This window comes from Telopea speciosissima, chromosome 1 (genome assembly GCF_018873765.1).
Source record: "Telopea speciosissima isolate NSW1024214 ecotype Mountain lineage chromosome 1, Tspe_v1, whole genome shotgun sequence".
NCBI lineage: Eukaryota > Viridiplantae > Streptophyta > Magnoliopsida > Proteales > Proteaceae > Telopea > Telopea speciosissima.
This window is the reverse complement of record NC_057916.1, coordinates 14,360,262-14,382,349: the sequence shown is the minus strand read 5'-3', so window position 1 is coordinate 14,382,349 and position 22,088 is coordinate 14,360,262. Positions and strand designations below refer to the sequence as shown.

General features: G+C 38.7%; 3 protein-coding genes across 5 annotated transcripts; 2 read left to right on the top strand and 1 right to left on the bottom strand.

Annotated features, from left to right (window-relative positions):
• Window positions 1-512: 512 nt before the first annotated feature.
• On the bottom strand, window positions 513-2,037 carry LOC122660857 (ammonium transporter 1 member 3-like). Its single transcript, XM_043856112.1, has one exon. The coding sequence runs from the start codon at window positions 1,980-1,982 to the stop codon at window positions 591-593; it is 1,392 nt and encodes a 463-aa protein (XP_043712047.1). The 5' UTR covers window positions 1,983-2,037; the 3' UTR covers window positions 513-590.
• A 2,436-nt stretch (window positions 2,038-4,473) lies between these two features.
• On the top strand, window positions 4,474-5,691 carry LOC122660867 (chlorophyll a-b binding protein CP29.2, chloroplastic-like). The gene is made up of 2 exons (XM_043856121.1): window positions 4,474-5,040; window positions 5,192-5,691. The coding sequence occupies exons 1-2, from the start codon at window positions 4,549-4,551 to the stop codon at window positions 5,549-5,551; spliced, it is 852 nt and encodes a 283-aa protein (XP_043712056.1). The 5' UTR covers window positions 4,474-4,548; the 3' UTR covers window positions 5,552-5,691.
• Window positions 5,692-7,018: 1,327 nt separating this feature from the next.
• Window positions 7,019-16,887, top strand: LOC122660895 (mitochondrial inner membrane protease subunit 2-like). Of its 3 annotated transcripts, none has more exons than XM_043856157.1 (5): window positions 7,019-7,071; window positions 9,309-9,518; window positions 9,640-9,716; window positions 14,416-14,581; window positions 16,764-16,887. In XM_043856157.1, the coding sequence occupies exons 2-5, from the start codon at window positions 9,357-9,359 to the stop codon at window positions 16,866-16,868; spliced, it is 510 nt and encodes a 169-aa protein (XP_043712092.1). In that variant the 5' UTR covers window positions 7,019-7,071; window positions 9,309-9,356; the 3' UTR covers window positions 16,869-16,887. The 3 variants fall into 3 exon arrangements, with proteins under 3 accessions (XP_043712092.1, XP_043712085.1, XP_043712101.1); XM_043856150.1 differs by having other exon boundaries at window positions 9,309-9,522; window positions 9,644-9,716; XM_043856166.1 differs by having other exon boundaries at window positions 9,309-9,522; window positions 9,644-9,716; window positions 16,741-16,834.
• Window positions 16,888-22,088: the final 5,201 nt, after the last annotated feature.

Below are 22,088 nucleotides of genomic sequence, written 5' to 3'. Positions count from 1 at the left end.
AGTCTAGCCCATGCATCTCCTTTCCCCTCCCCATGATCAAGTCCAATCAGGGTCAGCCCGGTTCAACCTTGAAGGGGGGTTAGGGTGGATTTTTCAAGCCTTGGGTCAGGGTCGAGCCAGGCCTAGGCCCAGTTAAGGGGACTTTCAAACCCCAGCCCAACCCGACCCTGTTGCAGCCCTATTTAGGTCTCTATTTCTTCTTGTTGGTATCTAGCTTTCTTTAAATGCACATTGGATATACCTGGGGAATTCAAACCCTATATCCAATTTACTTTTAATTTTCAAACATATTGCCTTACTTCACCCATTTTGAAAGGGACTAAAAAAAACAGAATCAACTACTACAATTGACAATAGAAGTAAAGATGCCTTGTTACATCTCATATCTGTGATTGCTTCAAGAATGTCAAGTCAAGAAAAACCATAGAGCAAGTGTTGAAAGTACAACAATAGGTTCACATTTCACACCACACCCCAAGACCAGAGCTTCTAGCTAATATTTATTAATTTCAATTTGATGAATCGAATTAGAACAGCAAATGAAGAATATGAACTAGAAGATGTAAATAATTAAGGCTCTATAATCCTGATTATTCTTGCATCCGCATGTAATCCGCATAAAAACGAGGTTGGTTTTCTTCTGGATTGGCCACTACATATGCATATCCTCCATGGCTAGAGATGTCAAGCCCTGCAATTTCTTCATCAGTAGATGTCCTCAGAAGCTTTAGCTTATGGAGACAATAAAAGAGTGGACCCATGGTTACACTAACCCAACCAACAATCACCAAAACTTCAATCAATTGTGAACCAAGCAAACCCCACCCACCTCCCATTAACAAACCATATGGTCGAACCACACCACTCTCCCCAGAGTCATAAGCTTGAATTACAAATTCCTCTTTGGCAAACAGACCCGTAAATATAAGTCCCCAAGCCCCACACCCTCCATGCAACTGGGTTGCCTCTAATGGGTCATCAAACTTCAATTTAAGGGCTACCATGTTGAGCCCAATCAAGACCATGGCAGCAAAAAACCCGCACACGATTGCGGCCCATGGTTCAACCACGGAGCAACCCGATGTGATCGCGACGAACCCACCTAACAGCCCATTGCATACATCCAATGCATCCCAATGACCGACTATTAACCGCCGAGCAAATAAAGTGACAATGCCGGCCATCGAACCGGCTAGTGTAGTTGTAACTGCAGTTCTCCCGATGCTGGTCCAATTTCCCTGATTGGTTGTGTTTGGGTAAGAAACGAGTATCTTATCGAATGAACCGGGGTTGAAACCGAACCAACCAAACCACAACAAGAATGTCCCAAGTACCACAAGAGTTGCATTGTGGCCACGCATTGGAACAGGATTACCAACCGCATCAAATCGGCCAACTCGGGGCCCTTCAATAAATGCTCCCCACAAACCGGCAATTCCACCAACCAAGTGAACCACACCGCTTCCGGCAAAGTCAATTGCTCCCGAACCGAACAATAACCCGCTTGAACTCGGGCTTAGCCAACCGCTGGATGACCAAACCCAGTGAGCTACGACCGGGTAAACAAACCCAGTAAGGAAGAAGGAGAAAATCAGATAAGCAGTGAACTGTGTACGTTCAGCTATGGAGCCGCTAGTGATTCCGGCAACGGCAATGGCGAAAGCCCATTGGTAGAGGAAGAAGCTGTAATCGTAGGAATCGTTGGGGATATCTTTGAGGGCGAAGTAGTGAGAGCCTATAAAAGGGTTGGAATTGGAACCAGTGCCGAAAGCGAAAGCGAAACCAAAGAGGTAATAGGAGATGCTACCGACGACGGCATCAACAACGTTGGTGAGCATTATGTTCATGGTGTTCTTAGCTCGAACTGAACCAGCACAGAGCATGGCGAAACCAAGCTGCATTACGAAGACGAGGTAAGCTGAGAAGAGGAGATAAACGGTGTTGATCGAATCTGTGACGCTGTCTTCCCATGACACCGCCATGGTTGTCTGTGAGAGAGAGAGGAAGGAGGAAAGAAGAAAGAGGAGACACAGGGAGAGGTGGTTAAGCAAGAAAGAAGCTTAGGTGGCTGGATAGCCAGAGAGTAATAGGATTCGAATGTGCGTTGAATGGTTGTTGGCATGCCCGTGGCCACTTGTTAGTTGTGGATAGATAACTAGATGGGTCTGTAAGAAAATCAAACTCGTCTCGGCCTAGCCTTCAACCCGTTTTGTAAACTACTCCGGCTCAGCCGGTCAACAATCCACTCTCAATCAATGGTTCAATCATGGGTGTTAGTGGATCGGGTTGATCATGATTGACCTTGTCAGCCCCTAATTTTTGCCATTATAGGACCGGGCTGGCTTTGATTGACACTGGTTTTTAAGGTTTTAAGATGATCTGGGCTCTTCTTTCTTTGAAAGAATTTTGAAAAAAAAAAATGGAAAAGGAATGAGTCATTTAGAGAGGTGGATGGATGATGGAGTTGGTGGATTAAAAAGTGTGAATGATGTGGATTGATTAAAAAAAATTAGTTTGGGTAGTGTATGTACATATTTACAATTTATTTATATACATTATACATAGGTCAGGTTGGGCCAGACCGGGCTCAACTCGAGATCTCAAACCATGCCCAGCCTAGTCTTGGGCCTGAAAATCCCAACCCAGGACCATCTTGTAGGTAGAAAAGCTCAGCACAGGCCCTTTCCGGGCTCAGGACAGGCTAGGGCTGGCTGGGTCAAACTGACCCCTTAGGTTCAATGGGATCTTCTAGATAAGAAAACAAAATGCAGGTTATGAATGTCGTTGTTTAGGATTGTTGCGTCAAGAACTAGGGTGGAGCGTGCCGTTCCTGCAAAGAAGAAAACAACGATAAAGGATCGGGCCAAGCCGATTCAGTCACTCCAATGCCTAAGTTAGAACTCTTTAGCAACAGATAATTGTGATTGAATTCAGATGATCATAGAAGGAGGTTACCTAGTTATTTATAGGTAATTGGGAGAGTCCTGTAGGCGATGACGTGACTTAATAGGAAAGGGAGTTCCCTTGGCGTGAGTTTAGGTGACTAGGAGTCCTTTTATGGTTAGGGATAAGTCCCCCCAACCCATCACATCTCATTAGGCTGGATTGGCGCGTTAATTTAGGGCCGTTAGGGCCACTCTGCTTCATTTTCGAGGTGTGATTTCTCCACTTTATCCGGATTTGTCATCGTGGCATGGTCAGGCCTCTGTTAGGATCGGATCGCCAGTTACACTAGATCGATCTTTTTTCCATCTCATTCTTCATAGAACGATTTGATCGAGTGCTCATACCTTGTTCTCTTCGTCCTCTCCCCGAGAGGACACACATGTCTTCTCTCTATTGGGTGCTGGTTTTACGATGTATCAAGGATTTATGTAGGAGTTATTGGTTATTAAACTAGTGGTGTATGTAGAGGAGTTGTAACATCTTATTTATAGGAAGATATTAAGAGAATCCGACGACTTTTGATTTTGTTTGACCCTAAAACAAATTCTTGGAATTCTCTTTAGAGTTGTGATATGGTTCCTTCAATTGAACCAAACTCTTGCTTTAATTTCTTTTTTCAATTCTCCCTCAAGCATCTTCTCTCCCATTTCGTTTATTCCAATCTACGTAAATATTAGAGTAGGGGTTAGGGAGGAAGAAGAAGATGGTCCATTATTCTATTATACCCTTCAATCAACAATACATTACCCCATTATTCTACCCCTAGAGGGTGTTGAAAGATCCATTTTTAATGCAAATTAGTGAAAGTACATGTTTGTGTTCACTTCAACCAATAGGTTATAGGTCATTTATAACCTAGGTCGGTTACAACTAGACAAACCCTAGAATGAGAGCATTAATTAACAATACATATTAGACTTGCCTTCTGACTAATAGTCTCTACGCGAACACAAGTGACCTATTTGGAGTTCAGATCTGCTATCCACACCCCCATGGAGGGTTTAGATTTCTCTCCATCCGTCCCCATGTGGGTCACTTATTTGCTCCTCTGACACTCCCATCAAATACAGCCTTCAGTTTTCATCAAGAGTCGTCAAACAGAGGGCTCATGTATGATAGAATCATTTCCTCACATAGGCAGGGTGTGGACCCCATAGAACTACACCTGCATAAGGTGTTTGAACAGTGGGTATGGTGGTCATTTCGTCTCTACTGAGACTGTAAGCTGACCACACGGGCATCTGGCAGCAGAGGATCTAAATCCAAGAATGCGCAGCTGTGAGACAACAACGCGAAAAAGAAAGCCAGTGAGAAAATTTGTGGACCTCGTTTATTCAGTACTGAAAGATCTTCTACACCGTTTATCTGATCTCAACCACACAAGTTGCAAAGTAGATAAGGTAAAGATAAGGAAAAGGGAGTTATGTCCGTCAGATGGATATTCTCTTCCATCCAACGACCTTAAATCACCGTTGTGGATAGACCACTCAACCTTTTTATAATTATGGTACCGTCACCGATCGAAAGCAGACAACAGCAACTTATTAACTCGATCTTCTTACCCATCAACACTTCTCCGGAAGCACACGTTAGGGCGGAACCATGGCCACCACCACAGCCGCTGCTACATCATCGTTCCTCGGAACTCGGCTTCAAGATGTTCACTCTAACTCAGGGAAGTTCCAAGCCCGGTTCGGTTTCGGCAAGAAGGCCCCCAAAAAGACCGCGTCAAAACCGTCCTCGAACCGGCCTCTGTGGTTCCCAGGTGCGAAGGCGCCGGAATATCTTGACGGGAGTTTGGTGGGCGACTATGGGTTCGACCCCTTCGGTTTGGGCAAGCCGGCCGAGTACTTGCAGTTCGATTACGACTCGTTGGACCAGAACCTGGCGAAGAATTTGGCCGGTGACGTGATCGGTACCCGTGCCGAGAGCATAGACGTGAAGTCCACTCCATTGCAGCCTTACGATGAGGTATTTGGGTTGCAGAGGTTCAGAGAGTGTGAACTCATTCATGGAAGGTGGGCTATGTTGGCTACACTCGGGGCACTCGCCGTTGAGTCACTCACCGGTGTCACCTGGCAAGACGCAGGAAAGGTATGTAAGAATTGATTTGATACCTAAAAGTTCCAGAGTTGTTGATCTATCTCATATTAGACTGATCCAATCTAACACTCATACACTAGATTGAACCTAACATATGAAAACGAGCTTAATCCAGTTGGTGATGGTTATGTATTATGTGCAGGTAGAGTTGATAGAGGGATCGTCATACTTGGGCCAACCTCTACCATTCTCGATGACCACATTGATAGTGATTGAGGTTCTTGTGATTGGATACATTGAGTTTCAAAGAAATGCAGAGCTTGACCCGGAGAAGAGGTTGTACCCTGGAGGCAGTTTCTTTGACCCTCTAGGTTTGGCCTCTGATCCAGAGAAGAAAGCTACTCTTCAGTTGGCTGAGATCAAGCATGCTCGTCTCGCCATGGTTGCCTTCCTTGGCTTCGCCGTCCAAGCAGCTGCCACTGGAAAAGGTCCACTCAACAACTGGGCCACCCATTTGAGCGACCCACTTCACACAACCATCTTTGACACCTTCGCTTCTTAAATTTCTGAATCTTGATCTTACTCTCTTGTAGTACTCTCCTTTCTTGCCCAGCGACATTTTACCCTAGTCAAGTTATTTATGTTCCCATCTTGTAAAAAATATATTATATATCATATTTGACATTAAGCTCAGGTAATATCATTGCCTATATATACAAAAGTATTTGGATGTAGATTCGACAACGACCAATACGGCCGATACACATGCCTATAAGTTTATTATTAACCATGTCATGTACGTAGTGGATGGTTGGTTCTATGTATGGTGTTCAAATGGTTAGGTTTGATTCGATTCAATTCAATGAAAGTTTTTTCAGGTAAAACCAAAACCAAACCTTTAATAAGTGGTTTTATATAAGGGTTATTTTTTTTTTGTAAAATTCAAACGGTTACTTTTCATTACATGACTTTTACTTTTTTATTAAAAAATATATGTATGAATTGAATTCTTATATATTTTTTTTAATAATTGTTTATTTGTTTCATCACATATTTACTAATTATTTATTTTTACTACTAATGGTTAACTATTGATTTACTGTCATTACATATTAGTATATTACTAATATTTGTTTCGGTTTGAACGCTTTTCTAAACATTTTACAATCGATTTAAATGATTCGATTTGATTTGATTTAATCATATAACTAAACACACTCAATTCTAATCAAAACTAAAACATTCATTAAACGGCTTCACGATTTCGATGTAAACAATTCAATTTGATTTTGACACCCTTAGCTCTATGTGACAAATTAGCGACACCCATCGAATTGGTAAAATACTAAAAATTCAGCTCAAAATCAATTGACATCAATTATTGGGTTTATTATTATTATTTGCATTAGGAAGCGTATGCGAGGCTCCAATCATTGCAGGATCTTGGGAGGATCATAATGTACACAACTTTACCCTTGTTTTCACAAGAAGGCTGTTTCCATACTTGAACTTGTGACCACTTGGTCACAATGGAGCCTAACCCTAATATTACCCCCAATAATTACAAAAATGTCATTTTCACTTATGATCACATCCTTTGTCCATTTTGCAGACTTATGACGGACTTTTATCTACTCTATTTCTTGGGCAGCTCCATTTTCCCAAGTCCCTCTAATAGAGGGAGGTAGAAATGACCACTCTACTCCTGCCCAAACACATTGCATCAAAATAATTTTTTTATTTTTTAAAATATTTCATATTGATACAATCAAAATAATTTCAATTTTTTTATTAAAATTTTATTTATTAATTATTTCATGAAATCAATCCGAAATTAAATAGAAATCATACCAAATCATCCTCCGTGGATTATTTCTAGCTCTAACTCTAAATTTTGGGATCTACAGCTACGCTGCAAAAAAGGCTTAAAAATTCTCATGTCAATGCGAGTGAGGAATCGAAACTAGAATCAGGAAAGTCCATGAACTATGAAAGGATAATCTTCATTTTATCTTCACAGAGAGCAGCTAAAACCTAATTCCGCCTGTTCTTAGACGTTCGTAAAGGTCGAGTCCATCTGAGGTAATGTGTTTGATCTTCCGGCTTCGCTTCCCTTGTAGAACTCTCTCACTCTGTCTCTCTCTCTCTCTCTCTCTCATTTGAACATGATAGATTGATTAGTATTGGGATGGGTTACCATTCTTGAAGTTTTATGCTAGATTTCATTGACACAATCTCATCGAATTTGGTCCTTTTAGAGAATGTCATTAAATTGAATTGTGATGGCTGATCATTGGGGAGCCTGGGTCCTCAAGTTTAAGGGATCTCAGGATAGATAACCATGGTTGTTTACTCTTCTTTATGTGCTTGGAAATGTTTTATTAATATCTCCAGTGGCTAGAAATAGAAGGGATTCTTCTGCAATTGTTTGTAACTAGCAGGCAGCAAGGGGCTTTAAAGATTATCTCAACACATCATAAAAACCTGTTCTTTAACATGCTCGTTGAATGCTGCAGTCCATCACTCTGTCGGACACCAAGGACTGTCAACTCTCTAGTAGATCAGACAACTAAGCAAGGAGCTATATGGCATGGGATACACGGAGGGCCATGCTTTTAGGATTATTTTAGTTTTACCCCAAAGATGTTTTGTTAGAGAAAGTAATATGAAAGATAGAAAACAAAAACAGTAGAGGGAGAAGATGGCACCAAGACAAACTAGAAACATAAAAAAGGTAAATAGAACTTGGGAATCCTCAACTGATGCAGGTTCAGATTGAAATGAATAATAATACAATACAGGTCATTCCCAATCCCGGAGTGCATCGATTTTGAGCTGGCTGAATTCACTTTTCAGATGAAGCTTGGGAATCTTCAAATGGAATAAACTCAAACCAATTGAGTGGTAGGAGGTGTGAATGTTCAGAAAATCAGAGTTGACAACCAATAAGTTCACTTACAATAGATTCAGCAATTTTGGAAGAGGAGTTGAGAAATTGATTCTACTTGCAATAGAATGGTCAAATGATAGAAGAGGAACAAAAAAGGACCAAAGGGAAAAGTTTACAATCTTTATAACCTCAAAATGGAAAGAAGAAACACAAGTACAAGCCATATGGGTCTTTTTCTTCATTATCATTCCAAAACCAGAACACGGAAACCCTAAGGGCTAAGGCCCTCAAAGGGAAATTCCAATGAAATTAACAAGCTCCCTCTAAAGAATAAAATTATGGGCTTATGTTTGTGTGCCCCTTACAAGTGAAAACTAATACTGCCCCCTATAACTAACTCCTCAGACCCCTAAAAATGCTGTCTCGGATTTAATTGGATGATGCCACACGTAGAAGCCTCTCAGAAACATGCAAATAAATGTAAAAAAACTTAAAAACTTTCTAGTCTATCACACTTTTATTTTCTAGAATTCTTGTGAAGCCGAGGGGATCTCCTTATGGCCTTGGGGTGGTCCCACTCTTTGTGTAACTTCTCTTGTATTATGCATGTGTATCTGTTGCATCAATCTCCCCTTCTTGATCTGAACTTGCCCTTAGGTTCTCTTCATTTTCTTCATAAAAAGGATGCAAGTGGCTGACATTGAACACATCATGTATGGCCCAGCCCTTTAGTAGTGACACTTGATATGCATTTTCTCCTATCTTTGCCAAAATCTTTGAAGGGAATTATCTATCTTAAAATTTGTTGTAGAGTCTAGTAGGAAATCTAACGGAGATGATACTCACTGACATATACCCAAACGTTATCTCCAACCTCGAAGGTCATTTCTCTTCTCTCCTGGTCAGCCTTTGCTTTGTACTTGGGCCACTTGGCTATATTGTTGGTGATGTTTTCTCTAGTCTTGGAGTTTATTTTCTGCAAGTCCCTAAGCATATCTTCCATTTTTTGGTAGTTTTCTTGCTTACGGCTTGAGTTAGTGGAATGAGGTCAAGAGGACCTTAGGGGTTCTCTCCTAGCATAATCTGAAAAGTAGAGTACTCTGTGGTGCGGCTAACAGAACAGTTAAACTCAAATTCAATTTTCAGCAGAACTAGATCCCAATTTGCAAAGTTCTTCAAGGACACCCAAGTAAGTTTCCAAGGGTCCTGTTCACAACCTCTGTCCAAAAATGACTAACAAACTTTGGCCCACACATTTTGACTTGCTTTAATTTGTTCTTAAAGGTTGTATTGGTACCTGCATTTATAAACTGATTAGAAAAATGCGTTGCAAATTCATATTTCTTGTCCATCATAAGAAATAGATATCTCGTAATACTACTGAAATTTAGTATTAAATTTCTTTCTTTCATGGCTTATGATTATGCAGATGGCCTCCTTTTTTACATGACATAAATTTCTTCAAGAAATCTGGAATATGGTCATTCCCAGTTTTCTGTGGAATTTCACTAAGAAGTCTATGACGGGCGGATTGATAGGTCTTACCATTTCAGACAGATATGCAAGTGTTGCTTCTGTGCAAGGTCTCTCCATGCATCCCACATTCAACCCAGGCACAACCACCTTTCTAGGATCATTGACTTGTAATCCTCTTTATCCATATGCTTGGTTTGGCAATACTAGTTGGAGAAAGCTTGAACAAAGGGCTGAACCTTAGTCTTTTACTATTGAGTCACTAGTCACTAATCACTGTTATTGCTACAGGTGACCATGTTTTGGTGGAGAAGTTTTGCCTTGAAAAGTATAAATTTTCTCATGGAGATGTGATACTCTTTCGGTAAGTCTACTTCTTTATGTGTCATTTGGCCTTTTTATCTGTGTTTTATTTTTCCCCCCTGTTAATTGATGATTTCATTAAGAACCACCACTTTTTGGAGCTATGGCTTAGTGATAAACATAAATGCACAATACATTACATGCTCTGCTTCTTCCTAATCTGATACTTAACAACCTCTTTTACAATGAATCACCATCACTTTAGAAGGGTGTAACATTTAATCTCTAAATGTCTGGTAAAATTTAATCTCTGATTCATGATCATTGCTTGAAGCTCTAATAAACACAAATAAGTATCTTTATTAAAATATTTTTCCAATAATTTAAAAATAGAATAACTTAATAAATTATCATATATATTCCCAACATTTAGCATTCCTAATGCATAATTGCCACCTTCAGTAAATTGTTAGAGTGTGCCGTACATGCAAGAACTCTGTAGTCTTGAAATGTTAGACAGTCAGCAAGCACCAAGATGAGTGCGTATCTTGATATGTTGCACCCATGCAGCATAGCTAGTTTCGACATTTAATGTATCCCTCCTTAGAGATCTTTTTTCTACTATTGTATAAAAAAATATTCGATTAAGGATAGCCTGCAGAATGCAGATCCAATGGTCAATGACCTGACAGTGTCTTTTTGGTATTCACCCTGTCGCCTCCTTCTGGAGTCCTTTTAATTAAAACATCTGAAACTCTCTCTCTCTCTCTCTAATGGGGTTTGACCCAAAGTTAGGTTCTAGAAAACCAACAGTTCACAGTATCAGACTTAAACACTTTCCAGAATTCAAGAGAACTTTGATATCAATTAATCAGCGACTCACATATGGACAGAAATCTGATTGAAGGTGTTATTTAGCTGGGAGAATATTTTATCAAAACTTAGGGCCAATCCAAGGGTGGGATCACTAGCTATCGAAGAATCCTACTCACAATAGGACGCTTCAAGAACCAGAAATCAATATCTGATTTGTCAAAGATGAAAACAGTAATTGATTACGAAGGGAATAACACAACTGACAGTAAATACTCTGTAGACATACCCACGTGATTCTGAAATCAAATCTCGTAAAGCAGTAGCCAAACTGAGATTTCTTAGAATCCTGCTCAAGGATTCAGAAAAATCAATGGGAAGGGTGTACCCAATGCATGAGGCTCCCGCCACTGCGGGGTCTCGGGAGGGTCATAATGTACACAGCCTTACCTCTGCTTCTCGGAGAGGCTGTTTCCCGTCAGAAATCGATGGGAAGATCTGATATTAAATCAGAATAACAGCATAAGAGAGCAACAACAACGCAGAATGAAATTGTAGAGGTGAATAACAGAATAGTACAATGTAAACAGAATTAATAGGGTGAGAGATTAAGGTATGTGCAGTGATGGTACTGACCTGTAGTTTAATGGAGAAAACAGGAAATAAAGAAGAATAAAAGAAGAGAAATATGAGAGAGAAAGGGAGGTCGCAGGAGAGAGAAAGGAGAGAAACAGTTCGTGGGGACTGGGGAAGACAAAGAGGAGAGAGATGAGAGAGTCCAACTCTAATTTTCAACTCAAACAATTCTTAATCCATTCAATCAAATCATTGGGGGAGGGGAGAGGGTGATGTAGATCACAAGTCCATATGTACCCCCAGGAACAAGCCCCAAAACCAGCCCAGCAAGGTTGTGGATTCGACTGCTGTGAGAGGCAACCTGGTCTGATGATGTGGCAAGTTTTTGTTGGTTCGATGGAGCGTCACCTAAAGCAGCCCGAACTAGTTCCCAAAAAAAGTTACTGTTCACGTGAACAGTGTTATGGGTCCATAAGCCTTGAATGGAAAAGGAAGTACAAAGAAATAGTTGAGATTCTTTGTGCCCCACTGAAGATAGCAAGACAAAATAGATTTTATTGCTGCCTAATAGTTTCTTATTTATTTAGTTTCTATTTTAATGTCCTTCCTTTTGTTATAGAAAGCTGATATATAAAGCCTTAGTAGTTTCTAATTCTAGTTAGTTTCTATTTTCAATAAGTTGCCATTGTCACTAGTTGCTAGGTTTAGTAGTTTCTATTTCCTACTTTCTATTTTCAGTTAGTTTCTATTTTAGGAAGTTTCTATTTTCTACCTTCTATTTTGTAAGCTTGCGTAAGCTATTAATAGGCCCGCTATTGTAAGGAAGGATCAGATTTGGAGAAAAGAATTTTCAGGCTTTGTTGCCATCAGTTATGGGAGAAATTCCATGTTTCAACAGCTGGGATAGCTGTGGGTGAGAGAGCCAGGCTGAGAGAGCTATTCCCCTACCCCCCTTCTTTCTTTATCTTCTTATCCTTTATGTTCTCCATTCATATGTAATAGAAAACAACAATAAAAAAAAAAAAGAGTTTTAGTTATTTAATTTGTTCCTTATCGTGTTGATCCTGGCTGCAATCGATCTCCCACTGGTTTCCCTGGTTCGAGGTCCACTCTTGCATTAGAGGGTTTACAAGCTTTAAATAAAAAAGGAAATAGAAATCTAGTCAAGATAGACTTCCTAACTAGTAAAAACCATAGAATAAGACTTCTAAAAGAACTCAAACACTCCCTACTACTAATAATCTACTAGTGGACCCTACATGATCTTATCCATCTACTTAATCCCATGTATCCTTGGATTCCATCTTTTGGGATTATAAAAGAGGCTAAGTACATTAATTAAACCAAAAAATAACAAGCCCAAGGCCCATTAAACTCAACCATGGGCCAAAATAAAGTATTCCAAAACCTAATTGGCCCGATTGAACACCCTTAACTGCATCAGTTCCCCCGGGGTTGGAAAAAACTCGTCAAGTTTTATAGAAGGGGAGAATCAACACCACTCGATCGGCATCTACAATCGTCGGCTTTGATGGTAAGATGATCCAGTGCATCTCACGACCAAAATCAGCAATGATTGACTTCTTTACATCCAAGATTTGAGGAAGAAGGAAATCCATGGTCTCGATCTCTTTGAATTGTGCTTCCTCAATTGGAATCATTTCTTGATGATCATTGAGTTCTTTTGCCGTTAGATCTTCTTCCACTTCTAATTTGTTTGCTGAATCTCCTGTCATGCCCAACACTTTCTCACAGAGATGGTTAGTATTATTGGCAACCTCTCGAAAGTCATCGGCAATCTCACGATACCCTATTTGGAGATCACAAAGTCAATCCATAAATCTCTTCTTGCTTCTCTCCATGTGAAATTGAAGCGCAAGAATTTGATATTTAAACAAATGAAAATCAATCGCCATTGGATTTTCAGTTTTGATACCAAAAAATGGGGTTTGAATCTACCTAAAGTTGGGTTTCAGAAAACCAACAGTTCACAGGATCACAGACTTAAACACTTTCCAAAATTCAAGAGAAATCAGATATCGATAAATCAACAACTCACATATGGACAGAAATCTGATTGAAGGTTTTATTTAGCTGGGAGAATATTATATCAAAACTTAGAACCAGAAATCAACATAAAAAGGGAATAATCCTACTCACAATAGGAAGCTTCAAGAACCAGAAATCAATATCTGATTGAAGGGAATAACACTCTACTGACAGTAAATACTATGCAGATATACCAGCATAAAAAAAGCATCCCAGTGCACGAGGCTCCCACTACTGCAGGGTCTTGGTTCTTGGAGGGGGCTCCATACTTAAATGTGGAAGTTGAGGCGGTACCGTGGAAGGGGCTTGTTTGTCCCACATGACTCACCTACTAGGCGTCTTTTAATTAATTCGTCTGAAACTTTGATTGCGGGCATTACAGTTTAAGGGACCTGTGTTGATGGAGTACACAGCTGGTGTGGATGAGAGTACTGAACCTCTGGCCATCAAGGGTCACTTATCTGGTGGATGGTCTGTCTTAATTACATCATCCCTACTGGGTGATCTGGGGAAGGGATATGGATTACCTGCCTGAAAGCTACTTCTCTGTTTACAAATCAGTCAGACTGATCAAATGTTTGTTCACATTCTGAATTGGCCACATTCCAATATTCAGTGTCTGGACAATTTATAACCATCTTTATTATGCATTTATTCCCACTGACTCTAGACTCTGCCGAGATTATTCTGCTTGTCCAGATCCCTCCTCTTATTATAACAATTTGGACTCATTAGCTGAGATTAGTTTTGGACTAGGCATTCCTAGGATCAACCAAGTACTTGAATGGTTTTGATTGATAACCATGTGTGACTCCTATGTGGTGTACTGTTTTTCCTAATGGATTTTCTTTACATATCCACTTGTTAAGATTATAGTAGCGCACATGATTAGCTCCTTACTCCTCTTCCTTTCTGTCTGCCTGTGTTTTTATGTGTAGAGACATTGTGTTGATGACTGGAGAAAAAAGGGGTGGGAGAAAAAAATAGGCATTCTTTAGTATGTAAAGGCCAAGGAAAGAAAAGAAAATATGAGTTGGAAATGGTGGAAAACCACTTTAAACTGAAAAAGTAAAGTAATCCTCATTAACATCTTGGAATTCCTGTCTAAGGACCATTGGGCTGCATATTTATGGTCTTTCCCTAGCTGTAGACCTGAAAATATGAGCTCATGAATGCTTGTTACAAATCAATATGCTTGCTGGGAGCAGTTATCAAAAGCTTTGTTCTTTCTTTCATTCCATGAGTTATTGAAACTATGATGTCACACGCTCCGCAAAAAAATCACAACATCACATTGTGCCTTATATTCAAAAATTTTGCAGGTCCCCAACTAATCACAAGGAGAAACACATAAAGAGAATAATTGCATTGCCTGGTGACAGGATCAGAATCCCTCAGTCATATGATGCACTGAAAATTCCAGAAGGGCATTGCTGGGTGGAGGGGGACAACTCAGCTTCCAGCTTGGATTCAAGATCTTTTGGCCCGGTATGTTACTGTACTTCTATTTGAGTTGAAAAAGGACATGGTATAATTCTACAATAATACAATGTTGGGAGGATTTCGTCTCACACAACTACTAGATTTTAAGTTAAGTTGATAACATGCAGAATATCTATTCATATATAAATATGTGGATCAAGTCTATGTAGCCATGCTTTTGTTACATGGCTCCAAAATCTGCCATGTGGCAACTGATAAAACACCAATATGTAGCCCACATCACCCATTACATATTTCGTAATGTTTGAGCCATTAGAGAGATCACCACATGGCAGAATGAATCTTTGAAGAACTGGTCAGAAAATCATCATTTGGCAAAAATGATCTATGGCTGATAATATAGGGGGAGAAGTCCAACACCTGGTAAGCCTTATCGCTGATGTAGGTGACAAAGTGTGGATTCCCTATTTATTCAGTGGTTGGAATGGGCATATCATATCCCTCGACATGTAATGCAATCTTGGGTCACAAAACCCTGCTTTGGGATCGCTATGGCCCAGAAAAATAGTAATATCTCAAATTAATTGTTGAGTGGCAATTCTGTAAATAAATGGAAATTTAGATTCCTTTAGGAAGGAGTAAACCTAACCAGTGGCAGGGTGGTAATTAATTTCAATGGGATGGACCAATCTGTAAATGGAATATTGAAAATGAGGGTTTTTTGGCAATTGGAAGTGCGAATAAAATATAAGAAGCTAAGAACACCAAAGACATGAGGTTTTTCTGGAAATAACAGTCTTTATGATGCAGGACAATCCCCCCTCCTATTCTGTCCCGCATTACTTTAATAACAATTAAGAAAGAAGTCTTCTTCTTCCTTACGATATGAGCAGTACAGGTGAAAAAGGAACCAGCTTCTGATGGCAACAACCCTTCACATAGAACTCAAAATCACTTGGGAATTTTGGGTAACGATCACGATTCCCTACTGGCCTACTCTCTAGAATTCAAGGCCCAATGGTCCCAAAGGCTAGGTAATATTTTAATAAGAAATCCCTGAAATCAGGTTGTGCAATAGTTACAGATTCGTATTTGGTTTCAAGGAGAGATATCACATCAGAGTTGGATTTAGGGCATGGGAAATGAAGGTTGGGGTAACTTGGGATGGAGAGGAACTCACTCTGAGTATGAAGTAGATCAACCAACTACTTATGGGCTGTAACTATCTTCCAAAACAGAGGACAGTAGCAGAACAAAAATAATAGAAGAAAGGAAGGATGTTAAAAAATTATTTATCCAGCCTCAAACCTTTTGTTTTCCAAGTATTTCTCATCTGCCTTGTCCTTTTAATTGAATATGATATCCTCTATTTCTTTTCCTGATAATGTCGGGACTGACTGATTAATTCTCTATACTTGAGATGAATTAGGCAATTAGCCAAGGTGGTTATTGCTTCAGACTATAAATGCGGAACACTGAAGAATAGTCCATGGAATAGCATATTGTAATTAGTTCACAAATGGTGAGTGTTTGTGGAACAATGGTAGTAGGATTGGTTATAAATTTCTGCTTCATTCATGGATGCAAAAAATCCAACATGTCAGTTGCTCCAACTCGATGTGCAGTAATCAAGTTATTCACTCGTAGCATAAAATTAATGGAGTTGGTGGTTTTGGCAATTGATGGTTACAACTACAACGGCATTATAACTTTTAATTAATTTTATAATCTTCACTTCTTTAGTTGTAATTATGAAAATTTTCTTCTGTTTACAAATATTTGTTATAACATTGATCATCAATGTCATTACAAAAGTTGCAACAGTGTTCTAATTTATGAATGATTTGGCTTTGCTTCTACTGTCATTTTTCAGATTCAATGCATGACCAAATACTTGTTTTGCAGTAAAACTTCACCTTTCTTAATATATTTGTTGGAGTACAGATTTTATGTGGCCTTCTTAATATATTCCTCTCATGGTTGTTCCTTATCGCTTTTACTCTCCGGACATCGGGTTTTTCGGTAAATCACTGAAGGATGTATTTATTATGCTAATGTAATTACTGAAGTATCCTTCATATGCTTTGGAGTGATGCAGTTTCTTCTAATTGGGATTTTTTTGGTATTCATGCACAGCATAGCCTTTTTATTTGTGGAAAGAAAAGTATACTTCTTCTGTAAGTCTACTAATTAATTCCTTACAGAGTATTGCTTTAAATCTTCGCAGATTCCTTTGAGTCTAGTACAAGGGAGGGTGACCCATATAATCTGGCCTCCTCAAAGAGTTGGTGAAGTAAAGAGAAGAATTCCTCAAGGGAGACTTTCATCCTAGTGTTTTTTTTTTTGTTTTTTTGGGGGTGGTTGGTTTTTTTTTTTTTTTTTTTGGGTTTTTTGTTTTTGGTTTTTTGGGGGTGGTGTGTTGTTTTTTTTGGTTGTTTTTTTTTGTGTGTTGTTTTTTTTTGTTTGTTTTTTGTTGTTTGGTGTTTTTTTGTGGGGGGGTTTGTGGGGGGGGGGGTGGTTGTTTGGGGGTTGGGGGGGGGGGGGGTGGGGGGGGGGGTGGGGTGGGTGGGGGGGTGGGGGGGGGGGGGGGGGGGTGTTGGGGGTTGTTGTTTTTGTTTTTGTTTATATAAGGGGATTTTATTTTTTTGAGTTTTATTTTAAAAAAAAGGGTGGTTTTTTTTTTTTTTTTTTTGTTTATTGTTTTTTTTTTTTTTTTTTTTTTTTTTTTTTTTTTTTTTTTTTTTTTTTTTTTTTTTTTTTTTTTTTTTTTTTTTTTTTTTTTTTTTTTTTTTTTTTTTTTTTTTTTTTTTTTTTTTTTTTTTTTTTTTTTTTTTTTTTTTTTTTTTTTTTTTTTTTTTTTATTTTTTTTTTTTTTTTTTATGTTTTTTTTTTTTTTTTTTTTTTTTTTTTTTTTTTTTTTTTTTTTTTTTTTTTTTTTTTTTTTTTTTTTTTTTTTTTTTTTTTTTGTTTTTTTTTTTTTGTTTTTTTTTTGTTTTTTTGGGGGGGGTTTTTTTTTTGGGTGTTTTTTTTTTTTTTGTTTTTTTTTTTTTTTTTTTTGGTTTGTGTTTTTTTTTTTTTTTTTTTTTTTTTTTTTTTTTTTTTTTTTTTTTTTTTTTTTTTTTTTTTTTTTTTTTTTTTTTTTTTTTTTTTTGGTTTTTGGTTTTAGGTTTTTTTTTTTTTTTGGGTGGTGGTTTTTTTGGGGGGGGGGGGGTAGTTGGTGTGGGCTAATTTATTTTAGAATCTCTGCCGGCGGTTAATGTCTCTAGCACTCTTCCCAGATTGTCTGATTAGAGAGCGGCTGTTGGGAATCTTATTGACTCTGAAGATAACGGGGATGGAAAGTGGTGTTTTTATAAGCCTCATACTCTGAAATTGCAACTTATAAGCCTCAATTTTCTGACATAAGTGGTCTTGGAAGCCCATCAAAGTGGTGTTTTCCCCCTCTCATCTGCTGTGTTTGGGAGTTGATCCGATCTATGCACGTTAGGGTTAAATGGGCTTCTCTCGCCTGGTTCCCTCGAATGTACAACAGTTCCACAGTTTCATTACTTGATTCACAATGGACCCTCTCCTCTTTACTGTATATCCTTCCTTCTAATCGAATATAGGGAAAAAGAACTCTGTCCGGGAGTGTGGCTCATGTCATCGCTCTTGTGTATCTCTCTCTTCTCCCCATGTAAAAAAGACATCTCTACCTCTTGTTTAGGGGAGGAGAAAGATAAATACAGTGAGCACAAACATAGGCCGAACTCCCGGACAGAGAACCACTACCTTCTAATATACTTACTAACTCTTTCCAAAAAATAAAGGTAGGTTCCATACGTGAGCACTTGTATATGGAGGGTTGTCGTGGCAAATTTAAACATTGGATAAGAGTACACCCTTGGGATAATCTAATTATCAACGTGACTTGCCTCAATTAGTAGTCTTTCCTTGCACTTTTTAACCATAAAATTAATGGACAACTGATGTGATTGTTTTGACCAATTGGGTGTATGCTGGACGATTTGGATTTGTATTCAGATCCTAGACTCATTTTAACACCAAACAAGTAAAAAGTAATTAAAAAGAAAATGTAAAGCTTCTTGGAATTAAAACAATGTTATTTTATGTTTGTACCATAATCATAAGGGAAAAGGAATGTTAACCGGTTGCTGGGCGCGGAGTGTATTGCACCCAGAAACAGTCCAGTGCAAAAAGATCGGTATATCCCTTGGAAAGGCGAAAAGGATCAGGGGTGCATCGGTCTTTTCATGATATCCATGCATAAGGCAAAAAGAATAGTCTCACATCGGATATGAAAGGGGATGTGGGCGGGTTAATAGGTACTTGGACATCCTCTCCTTAACGACTAACTTTTGAGGATGAGACTCAAATCCCTAACAAGTGGTATCAGAGTCGGGGCGCAAAAATTTCCATTTGGCCGAGGATTCTCAGGGTTTGATCTCAGGCTCCATGTTAGCTTCTGCGTGGAGGGGGAGATCGGGATCTTAGACTCTACGTGTTTGCTATCCGCATGAAGGGGGAGATTGTTGGGATCCACGCATAAGACAAAAAGAATAGTCTCACATCGGATATGAAAGGGGATGTGGGTGGATTACTAGGTACTTGGGCACCCTCTCCTTAACGCCGGCGAGCTTTTGAGGATGAGACCCAAGTCCTTAACAATTTGGAACTGTACCTGGATGATTATGATTAGAGAGAAAGAACGCCAACATTCGACCAGAAACTTCGACTCTAAACTTACTTAACCTAGCATAGTTAGTCAATTCATATGCTAATGACGCATCAGATCTAACCTTTTTCATAGACAGAACATTCTTAAAACATTTTAACATCAAATATGTATCGGAAAAGATATGCAAATAACTCCCATGGCCAGCTCCTTTCTTGCTCTTCTGTTCGGTTGACAACTATGAACTTGCTTTCCAGCAACTATGCCCTCTTGATTCGTTGTTGGATTCCTCTTGTCTGGACTTCTTGCGAACATCCTACAACCCCAAAGTCTACACAAGCAGTAATTGGTTTGTACTAATGAAGGATAACAGAAGCCCAATCAGCTTCCTTAGATGCAAGATTATGGCTGCTAGCGCAGATAACAATAGGATGATTAATGGGATCGTAGTTACGCACAGTGTGCATTGACTGGGGTGAAATAGTTAATTCAGGTGTGGAGAGATTAGAAGAAGGTGGAGGTTAGATGATTAGATCTGAAATCCATGTGGAAATGCTAAAAATAAACAAAATTTGAGTCTAAGAAATCAAAGCTGGTTTTTTGGCTGGAGGAAGCTCCCCTCCCTAAATTAAACACATGTAGTAAGTATCCAATGCTTTACAAGTTCTAATTAGATAAAAAAAAAAGGAGTGGTACGCCTTCCTCACCCTCAACAGCCCTTCCGATGATCAGGTACAAGCGATCTCAATGAGAACATAACACGACTGGTTCTCCTTAATCAAAACTTTCTTTGGCAGAAGAGCAACACCCATAGGACCACAGCATTCTTTACATTGATTGAAAAAAAGAAGAAAAAAGGAAAATCAAGCCAAGCCAATCAATCATATGGAAGGGAAGGAAAGGGGCGCAGCTCCATTTGGTTGCAAGGGAAATTGAAGGGAAGGGAAATTTTCATATCTAATAAAGAAATTTTTGTAATCATTATTCTACATAATTATGTCACTTACTTCAAATCATCCTATATTCGATTATTAAATTTTATTTTAATTTGCTTATAATTTTTTTTTTCTACATATAAATCCAGTGGATCTAGAAAGTATCATTACTAAATATGGTAAGAGGTTTAGATACTTTATAAAATTATGTTGAGTAATTATTACAAAATTTTCATTTATAGGTTTGAAAATTTCTCACTTCCTTTCTATTTCCCTTGCAATCGAACTATAGTATTTTGTACTTTTCCGTCTCTTCACATCTAAAATATTTTTACTTTTCAAAATTCCAAAAAAATTTATCGAAAAATTCCAATCCAGAAAATTAGATATTTACCTTGAAACGAGAGAATTCACATTTGAGGAGGGCAAGATGGTCTGATCGTCTTATTTAAAGAAGGGACATCCCTTCCTGAAGGATTCCCTTTCCTCCGGGTTCCATTTCCTCCTATTGTTTTTTATTTTTTTTTCGGGTAGAATCCATCTCCCTTATTGACTTCTCATCAACTCCAAATCCTATACGGATTTTAAAAAAAATTGTTTAGGTGGAATATAAACTCCAATAATACACCACTACCTACAAGCCAACAACCATACAAATACCATAATCATCTAGAAATAATGCAATGAACCTGTCCTTAATAATTTCAATAAATCTTTGTTTACTAAAAAAAGATGTTTGGGTTGCTATCCTTCCAAAAAAATAAAAAAAATTGACTACCCAACCATGTGTGAGCCAATCAATATCCCATCATATGATCCATCAATTAATGTAACCAAATTCCCAGGTACCTAAACTGATAGGACTTGGGGCGTCCTCATATGTTGTTTTTGGTGGATACCTATTCTATACTAGTTAGGGGTGAAACAATGCCAGGTTTTTTAAAACTCTAGTTCAACCCTGAGTCCTTTTAACTCAATCCAAGCTCAATCCGGTCCTAGGTATCTCAGCCGAGGCTCAACCCTGTTGGGTTCAACCCAGCCCAGTCCTGATTAACCCTAATCAGGCCAGGTTGGGCCTGACTGACCTTGATTTTTGGTAGGGCCTAGTTGGCTCTAATTGAACAGTCTCATGTGGTTGGGTATTACTTTGTTTTATCCTCAATTGACTATTAAGACATTTCTTTGGGTTAAAAAACTTAATCTCATCTTAAATTTTAAATACTTTTGTTCAATAGATAATTAGCTTTTTTTTGGAGTAAACCAATAGATAATTAGATACTAAACAAAAATTGCAAAATGTAATCAATAAATTGTAAAGCATAACCTAATACAGGGCTGGGTTGAACTGGGTTTAGCCCGAGGCTTCAACCTTGGCTCAACCCAACCCTGACCCTAGGCCTGAAAATTTCAACTCTAACCTGTCCTCAGGGTTGAAAAATCCAACCCAAGCCCTGTTCGGGCTCAGGGCGGGCTCGGGACGACAGGGCCAAACTTACACCCCTAATGCTAGTTATACTAAGAGGAGAATCAAGGAGATGAAAACATGGTTTTAATGCATGGTATCGGAGGGGTATCACTGTATCAAGTCAACTTGGAAACTGAAATGGTATTAGATTGATATCAGCACGGATCAACCGTATCGAACAAATTTTCCTTTGATTCTCTTTTAAAAATGGGGTTTTTTTGACCATTTTACCCCTTATACGTACCGTGTCACCGATATAGTATCGACATAGTATCAGGATCGGTCACTTATGTATCACCCGATACGGGGATACGATACTGACAACTCAAACCATAGATGAGAATCAGTAGGCTTGAACCCAAGACCTCCTAGTAGAATGGGCTTTTTTACTAAGGATGTCCATTGGGATGGTTCCCGATATTCAGGATGGGTCTATACTAGTACCAGTACCAAAAGTGTCAATCTCAGAACCATCCT

What these genes read in the sequence shown, in the direction of transcription:
- LOC122660857 (XM_043856112.1), bottom strand. Translation starts at nt 1,982, where the DNA reads ATGGCGGTGTCATGGGAAGACAGCGTCACAGATTCGATCAACACCGTT.
- LOC122660867 (XM_043856121.1), top strand. Translation starts at nt 4,549, where the DNA reads ATGGCCACCACCACAGCCGCTGCTACATCATCGTTCCTCGGAACTCGG. An exon ending in CCTGGCAAGACGCAGGAAAG is followed by an intron (nt 5,041 to 5,191) that starts GTATGTAAGAAT and finishes TATTATGTGCAG; the next exon opens with GTAGAGTTGATAGAGGGATC.
- LOC122660895 (XM_043856157.1), top strand. Translation starts at nt 9,357, where the DNA reads ATGGTCATTCCCAGTTTTCTGTGGAATTTCACTAAGAAGTCTATGACG. An exon ending in GGAGATGTGATACTCTTTCG is followed by an intron (nt 9,717 to 14,415) that starts GTAAGTCTACTT and finishes AAAATTTTGCAG; the next exon opens with GTCCCCAACTAATCACAAGG. An exon ending in ATTCAAGATCTTTTGGCCCG is followed by an intron (nt 14,582 to 16,763) that starts GTATGTTACTGT and finishes AAATCTTCGCAG; the next exon opens with ATTCCTTTGAGTCTAGTACA.